The sequence below is a fragment of the Poecilia latipinna genome, unplaced genomic scaffold (genome assembly GCF_001443285.1).
Source record: "Poecilia latipinna isolate Pla-1442-1.1 unplaced genomic scaffold, P_latipinna-1.0 Scaffold768, whole genome shotgun sequence".
NCBI classification, from domain to species: Eukaryota; Metazoa; Chordata; class Actinopteri; order Cyprinodontiformes; family Poeciliidae; genus Poecilia; species Poecilia latipinna.
In genome coordinates this window covers 157,203-165,805 of record NW_015113384.1, presented here as the reverse complement: position 1 = coordinate 165,805, position 8,603 = coordinate 157,203, and the positions used below count along the sequence as shown (strand labels likewise).

General features: G+C 38.3%; 1 protein-coding gene across 1 annotated transcript in view; it reads right to left on the bottom strand.

The window, feature by feature from the left end:
- adamts16 (ADAM metallopeptidase with thrombospondin type 1 motif, 16) overlaps positions 1-8,603 on the bottom strand; it is a 55,243-nt gene that overhangs the window by 24,189 nt on the left and 22,451 nt on the right. The window contains exons 10-15 of the mRNA XM_015046173.1: positions 8,121-8,274; positions 4,393-4,488; positions 2,832-2,980; positions 1,021-1,193; positions 778-908; positions 336-459 (exon numbers count right to left, since the gene is read on the bottom strand). Of these exons, the coding sequence (XP_014901659.1) occupies positions 336-459; positions 778-908; positions 1,021-1,193; positions 2,832-2,980; positions 4,393-4,488; positions 8,121-8,274 (827 nt within the window). The remainder of the gene's footprint in view (positions 1-335; positions 460-777; positions 909-1,020; positions 1,194-2,831; positions 2,981-4,392; positions 4,489-8,120; positions 8,275-8,603) is intronic.

Here is an 8,603-nt window from a genome sequence, read left to right as displayed (position 1 = left end):
AAATTTCTTAAAAACTTTTTTACCCGTGGAACATAACCCAAGAAGAGCCCAAAAAAAAAAAAAGTTCAGAAAAAAAAAAAAAAAAAAAAAAAAAATAAATATATATATATATATATATATATATATATATATATATATATATATATATATATATATATATATATATATATATATATATATATATATATATATATGTAAATACATCTAACTTAAAAAATAAAAGCTGCTGCACTAGCACAGTACGAGTACAACTGAAATTAAGAGGGTAGTAGTGACCGTTTTAAAAATTAAAACATCAAATGTAGTCATTGGAACAGTTTATTGGGTCGACCTACGGTTAGTATAATGCTGCTTTGTGTACTGTCCGTTATAGATCTTGCAGGTGGAGTTGTCTCCTTTACACACACCACAAGCATCAGGCACAGCTGCTGAGCCCAAGACACGGTCACACCCCACTCTCTGTGGAAAAAAAAGACATACATATATATTTTTTAAGGCTAGGGAGATTAAGTACATAAACTGTCACGTTACATGACAGATGAAAATTGTCTAAAATGACAAAATGTATTCCGGAGCTGGTGACAGGTCAACATTTCATGTACATGAACATGAAAGTAGCTGTCAGACAGGGACACCGCCTACGTCTTAATCCTTTCGTAAAATTTACAGCTCAATCTAAAAGACCTCACTGTTGAGCTCACTCTTTCAGTAAGAAGTACTAAACCAAGTGTAAAAACTGAAAACTGAATTTCTGCCTTAACCTTAAAACAGCATTACCTCACACAGCCCGTCGATACAGACATTGGAACTGTCCTTAGAGCAAAGCGTTCCATCCCTAACTTTGCTGGCCAGGGCAAAGAAGAAATCAAAGCCCTCAGCAAGGCAGTAAAGCTTGCATATGTCTTGGTCTAGAAGAAAATAGATAGAATAACCACAGGAGGACAAAAATAGTGTTTTTGTTGGTGCATCTAATATTTCCTTGAGTTCTGAAACAAAAATGGGGAAACGTAAGAGTCTCACCATCCACTCTAGTGTACGGTCTCCAGGTGTAGTACCATCCTCTGAACTGCTTGCTGTTAAATTCAGCACACTGTTTTGCTCTGTAATCAGCAGCGTTGGTTGGACAATCCACAGTGTTGCAAAGTTTGTATGATCTAGTGGAGCCATCGCAGAACTTCCCACCATTGGTAGGTCTGCAAAGACAAGTGAAAACACATGGTATGTAGCCAAGGTTTCCATCGCTTGTAAATTATTTCTGATCACACGTTTGGCATAGTCCTGAAGAGGAAAATCCTTAAGATGCTTCTGACGTGCACAGTAAGCAAATACCTAAACTTAGGAATTTCACAAACCACACTGGATTTCATTGTCCTGTAGCGACTAGTACATGAGAGTATATCTCCATCTGCACATGAGTGTCTGTGAGAGTACCTTTGTTGAGGTTTCTATCACAGGTGTATATCCTGGGGCTGCATTTCCAAAAATCCCTTCCAAGGTACAATTACACTCTCTATGCGTCTTTCAGTTCACATTTTTGCTTATCTATAACTCAATCGCAAACTCTATTATTTCATAGCTTAACATTACTTCCTTTATTTTCTTAATCCTCTCTCTGTAGACGTACCTCTTGTTGCCTGTCTGGCTTATTCTTGAGGCCTGTCTTTGTGCATCTTTCATCGGCTTTCGGTCCTTTGAATGTCTTTCTTCCCATCATTCTCAGTCAAAATTAGCTTACCACTTGTCAGGATCTAGGCCTGATAAAGACTGGGTCGTGACATTTGTGAGTGGGCTCACTGACTGACTGCCAGTGCAATTAATTATGTAGTTGATGGATAAGTAAGGGGACGGGTGAACCAATAAGCAATGAAACGCTTGTGAATGAGCGTTACTATTTTAATAACATACACCAATACGCTCTTGGTCCTAAAGTGTGGATATTGAGTCATCAATATGCAGGAAACCAAAACAATGCTAAGCCTTACAAGTCAGGAACGTCACAGAAAAGGTTAATGTTGAGATGATGTTCTTTTATTCCCGTGATAAAGCTGTTCAAGCAATTTTACGTCTCTGTAATACGGTGAGGTAAGATTAGCTTAGTTTATCACATTTTTTGCCATGACATCAACTTCAGTCATTTATACACTCTCTGTTAGTGCCCCAAGTGGCCAAATGGGTTTTAGTTAAATTACTTAAAAGAAAGGGGTGTGTTGAAAGATGTTTCAGCAACTTGAAACAGCCTTTTGAGTTGAATGACTCTTTAATGATGCAGACCGTGCATCTGTAGAGAATTATTATTACATTGCATTTCTTTTGGAGTTATTACTATGCCATTTCCTTTGGACTGTAGCATTAGATTTCTATTAGATGTGACACCTTTGGCTTCCAGTTTTCTCCCCAGGCAAATTCTGACAGTCAGTCTCTAATTCCAGTTTATGGGGATGTTTAGTTACACTCACACACAGAGTCTAGACTTTGAATTCATAAAGCAAATAAATTGTTCTATGAATGGAATTTTCTTTCTCTTTATAATCATATTCCATATCTTGATAATCAAATAATTTTCTCATTTTATGACTGACAAAGACTAAACATGACGTCAAAACAAACGCAAAGATGAGAAGACATCAAAAAACCTCCAGAACATTTGAGATAGCTGAGACGGATAAATCAGATAAATTAAATGGTCAAATGTTTTTGTCTTTTAAAAAGTTACACGTATTCTCATAAGTCTTAGAAATTCAATTATTCATTTGGCACTCAAAAGTGTGACAAAGAGAGTGAGGATACAATACTGTCTCAAATTAGAGACCAAAACCTGGGATTTGCTTTACCTGGGGTTGTTACACTGCCTCTCTCGATAGGTCACACCACTTTCGCAGCTTCGAGAGCATGTAGACCATGATGACCACTCGGACCAATGCCCATGCTGAGGTCTGGGGCCTTCATCGCCCTGCTTTACACAGTGACCTCTACGACACCACTGAAGACGACGGACACACAGAAACAGAAAACAGAAGTTAGGGAATCTCAGAGTTTCTTATGGTGATGGAACATACAACTTGGAAGGCTGTGTAATGCCACTATAAAATTGTTGTACAATATGCAAATAATTACCAAAGAGTTAGGTTATAAAACTTGCAGAGCTTCTATTTAAATGTCCTAAAAGATGAACACGCATGCACACACGCACACACACGCACACACACGCAGACAAGCCTCTGAAAATATTCTCATGGTTCCACTAATCACTAGAACAGCTGATTTTCCCCCCACAGGTTTTTCCCTACAGCTAAGTGCCATGGATTCCTATGCAAGACTGTCATTGTTTGTGTTCGCTTAATTGCATTGTGAGGGGAAAGAGCAGGATTAAAATTTCAAGTCTAAAACTATGAGCAAACACAGATGATGGGCTGTCAGGACAGGGACTCTTGGGCTTCACTTAGTCATGAAAGAAAGAGGCACAATTAAGGCATATGTAAGGAACCCAGTGGCATATGACTCCAGCAGCAGCTACAAACCAGCTGCTCCTGCAGATAAAGAAAAGTACGGGTGTTTTTTTTTCTGTTCGAAGCAATGATTTAATCTTTCGTCACCGTCAAAGCGAATTAAAAAGTTCACCCTAGAATATAAGTGCGGTGTCACTAGGTTCAGGGCTTTTGTCTCTAAATGTCAAGACTCTGTGGAGGTATTAGCACCATATAACAGTAAAACACTCAATAAATTTAGCCTTTTATTATAGTATAGATGCAGGCTGTCCACATCGTAAATTATTGTTGCTTTTTGTCTCCTGCAATTTACTGACTCAGGGGTCTGCGGTATCCTTTGGAGAAGGAATGTGTTTGTCTCTGTATGAGAAATCACTTTTTACAAGCTTTACCCCCAACTGAACGCAGCACAGTTCATAACAAAAGAAAAAAAAAAAGTCTTGTCACAAAAGGAACATTTACTCCTGAATCAGCTCAGTCTATTATTTCTGAGTGGAGAACTTTAAAACCGTCACTTTTTATGTTCTCGTTTAATTGGTGTTTTGCTATTGTACGATTTTTTATTTTTTTTTTTAACCCAAACCACAACGCAATGTGTCTTACAGGCTCTTGTTTGGTGCCTTTTGTTTGCCGATTTATTTAGTAAGATGTTGCCATGGAGCGATGGATTGACCCCAACAAAGATAATACAGTAAATGAAAAAGAAAAAAGCTGACCTGATTTGATAAAAATGGAGTTTTCCCAAACATATGTCAAATGCAAGTTCGTTTTGGGTCAACACAAAGAAAAAGGCATTTTATTTTCTTTTGGTATTTAAAAATAGTATTTTTTATAGTGAAAAGACCTTTATAAGTATGACTGAATTCCCCCTTACACTCATGCAAACACACTAAGCATTTTCAGTCACCATATTGGGGCCGCAGGCAGAGCCTTCAGCAGCTGGCATGAATTTGGTTTCACATTTCCTCCCAACGCGATGGCACCAGAGAGCCTTGCAGATATCCTGAAACAACATTACAGAAAAAGAACAGAGATGGGATGTCCGGGATTCTCCATCCAACAGCGTTAAACAAAGCTAGCACCTGGAGGAACGATAATTCATTACTATGATATTTTCCCCCCCGGGTGCTTTTAAAGCATGTTGATAAATGCTCGCTAAAATAGAGATTGTGTGAATATATTATCATTTGGCAAGCTGTGGCTCTGCTGCAATCATGTATCTTCTAAATATTTATGCTTCTGTAGCAACGATAGCAGCAGGGTAGTGCATGTGAACACTTCAGAACTGACCTTTCACCCACAAGAACACGTTTTTCTTTCGGCTAGAACTCTAGGAACAAAATGTCCCCACAGTACCCTTAGATATAGTCATACCTTGTTATTCCACACAAGTACTATCTCAGAAACTCTAAAATGGTTTTTTTTTATGACGCCAAAGAGTTATGCTCCAGAGTAGTTTGAACAAATTCAGAAAGTATTGAAAATAATCAAAATTATTTATAACTTTGAATATTGTTGAACTGTGAAATGTGATGCTGTCTTCGAGTCTTAGACTCTCTTGTTCGTATGAGTGTATTAAACTTATTAAAAATTGACTTGTGAATAGATCTAAGCTTGATTTATAATGCTTTTATTTATCTTATTAATGTCCAAATCCTGGTGGTTTTCTGAGCCTCTTTCTGTTTAACTTGATGTGCAAAAATTCAGAGACTGATCCTGAATCAATCCTAACCTTGAGAAATTCATAAAAATCTTCTGATCTTTAATGTGTAACAGAAATTGCTTAATGCAGAAAGAAATTGAGACTGACTACTTTTTGCTGACTAAGGTTTAGCAAGCTTATACACAGTAGGTGAGTATTGTCCCTCCCAGCCAAAAAAAGATGCAGTAAAAAATTTAAAACAAGATCTCCACAGAACATGAAAAAACAGAGTTGCGCTCCAACAAAACCTTCATGATGTCATGGCTCAAGGTCCAGATGGGATCAACAGGTGGCTTTTCCTTGCTAATATTGCCTGAGAAATCAAGCCTGCTACTTTTTAACATGTCCACTTTGTTACTGTCTGAATGACTATATCAAATTTTGACAACTTTCTGCAGATGTTGACAAGCACCTTGGCCTTAGCTTGTCGCTGCCAAGAGGCACCATGGAATTCATCCCAAGGCATATTAGTCCAGCTGTTTTGCTTGCTCGGGATTTTTCAGGCCATAAAAACTTACAGACAGGTCCAGTGATTGAATGAGGACACAGACAGAGACAGGGGTAGATGATAGATTAAGTCTGACAAAACCTGAGAAAGAAAAGAAAGACATAACAACTAAAGGGAGTCCGTTTTTCTTTTCTTTTTCTTTTTCTTTTTTTGTTTTTTTTGCTTTTTGTTTGGGGAACCGTTCAATATTTACCCACATACACCATGGAAGGTATTATTTATCTCTTCCTGATGTGTCATAAAAGGTCCAGGAGCATATATCACAAATTAATCCCATCAATCATCAAAAGACCCAATAATGGGCATCGTATCACAGTAGTAGAAGGTTGCCTAGTCCGATGAAAACTAAGTGTCATGTATATTATGATACGTGGACACTGATTACCTGAGAAACACTTGACACAGTGATGTGACATGGGAAGAACACAGACTAATGGAGGTGAAATGCTAATCTGGGTGATGGTTTACTGGAAAACCTTTGATTCTTGTCATCCACGTGGAGAATACTCTGACATGTACCTCTTGCCTAAACATTGTTGAAGACCATTTACACCCGTCTGTATTCCCTGACGGCCAGGACCTCTTCCAGGAAGATAATGCACCCTGGCACAGAACAAAGATTGCTTCGGAAGGATTTGAGGAAGGTTGGCTAGACTTCCATCATCCACAGCTCTTAATTCAATTAAGAGCTCGTGGAAATTGGTACATAGTTTTATAAAAAGGTCCAACATACAGCTTTCAGGCCACTCCAAAACATTACTATGTTTTATTTGTTCAGAGTTCAAGTTGCTGGGGTGAGTCAGATTATTATGATGCCCAGCTCATGTGTGCTCGAGCTTAAGGTGTCAAACCAATGGCCAGACATCCGTTGGTGTTTTCTGTGTGTCTAGAGAGCAAAAAACTGGAAGTTGCATTACTTACAACACTACAGATTGCAACAACCATTTGACTCTTTGGGTAGAGTAGCCATCTTGCAATTGGAAAGTTGCACCTTTCATATGTTATTGATCCTTGGTTGAAAGCCAGTTAACCCTGATTTGCCTATCAATCTGATTATCAGCATAAGAATGAGGGCAGGTTTGTGGCTCTGTGTAACTGCAGAAGCGCTTTATGACTGTTCCATTTATCATTTTTGATGGTCAATATGATGATCTTTTTCTTAAATATGTAAGTTTTCTTGCAAGATTTAGTATGATGATGCACACTTTCTAAAACAATATATTTTTTTTCTTATTTTACCAAAGAATATTTTCCTAAATGTCGTGGGAATCATCAAAATGTTTTTGGCAAATGTGAAATGGGCCTGTGTGTTCTTTTCGTTCAGCAGTGATTTTTACCTCTTCTGTGAAAAACTTTTTTTTTGTTCCCCAGACTCATTTCTCATTGCTGAAACATGAACTCTTATTTTAACAGAGGCATGTGAGGTCTGCAGTGCTTTAGATGTTGTACTTGTTTGAGCCATGGATGAGTCATTGATGCACTTTTGAAGTCATTTGCGTAGAAACCAGCCACTCCTGAAAAAAGCTCATCCCTATTTCATGTTTTCCATCGCTGTGTGATGGATTGCAAAAGCATTAAAACAGCTTTGTAACCACTTCAAGACTGCTATATAGTTAAAACTCGTCTCTCATCCATTGAATTCTTATTGAAGCAGGGCATGGTGTGTGTTGGCTTCCCCCCAAAAAATGCATATAGGTGATTTGCTAATTCTAAAGGTCACAATGGGATTTATGGCAAACTTTCGTCATTATTCAGCACTCAGTTACTAAATAAGAATAATGCTGCTGTTTAGGGAGTAGCAAGTGTCCATCTACACCTTTCCCTCAACAGAGAAAGGTGAAAACTGTCTAAGACCAGCTTTCTGTTGAAAAATCTGCTTTTAAACAGATACAGAAAATAGCACAACTGACTATTTCGTAGTTTATTAACTATATAATAAAATCAAAAATGGTCATTTATTGAATATGTACCAAGGTCAGTTAAATAGCAACATCAGCAGAAGTGGTACAATGGGAGAGCAATGAAAAGAGATTCCCACTGGCAATGTTCCAGAGTACATTTAGTCATCTTTCCCACTGAGTAAGGGGAGCATCTTACTGTTTGCATTGTGAGTGTGTGTGTATATGTGCGTGTGTGTGTGATTGCCTGTGTGTTAGAGATATTAAAGTCAAAGCGTAAGTGTTTATAGACATGAGGACGTGTAATCCTAACCAGTTATTTCTTGTCTTTCATCTCCTTTTTACCTCTTCTTCGTCTGCCTAATTCATTTCATCTCCCCCTCAACTTCTATGTGTTTCCTGAAATACGCTACATAAAACCTTTTTTCTTTTTTATGCGCCTGAGGTGCGTTGCCAAAAATGTACTGAGGAATCACGGATTCGGCAATGACGTCAAGCACATTAGGTGTACACAAGTTAGATTTTACCTTCTTGAAATCCAGGGTGCAGAGTTTGGCCTTCTCTCCAAACTGCCATTTGCACTGTGTGTCTGCGTCGTACAGTTCGCCTGGCAACTTTTCTGGGTACCGGTATTCCTTGACTGCTTTGGGTTCGTCTGACAGGCAGAAAGCCTGGGCAGTGCTAGTTGTTGGAAAACGGGAAAACACAGAGAAAGTAAGTCAGGGTATAGGAGATAAGAGAGAGCGGAAGAAACTAAGAAGAAAAAGGGGTCCAAGAAGTGAAAATAAGAGTGTGGTAAGATGAGACAAGAAGAAAAAAAAAACAAAAACAAATGTAGGACAAGATACAAATTACAACCCACAAAACGCTTTCATGTCAGTCAAGGGTCCATGCGGACACATGACGGTAAAGCAGTTTTAAAGAAGAGACACTAAATCAAGCACCAAATTGTTCAACTCCTCCTAACATCAGGGGTAACTGTAAAAATGTTGCCATCGTAACATAACATG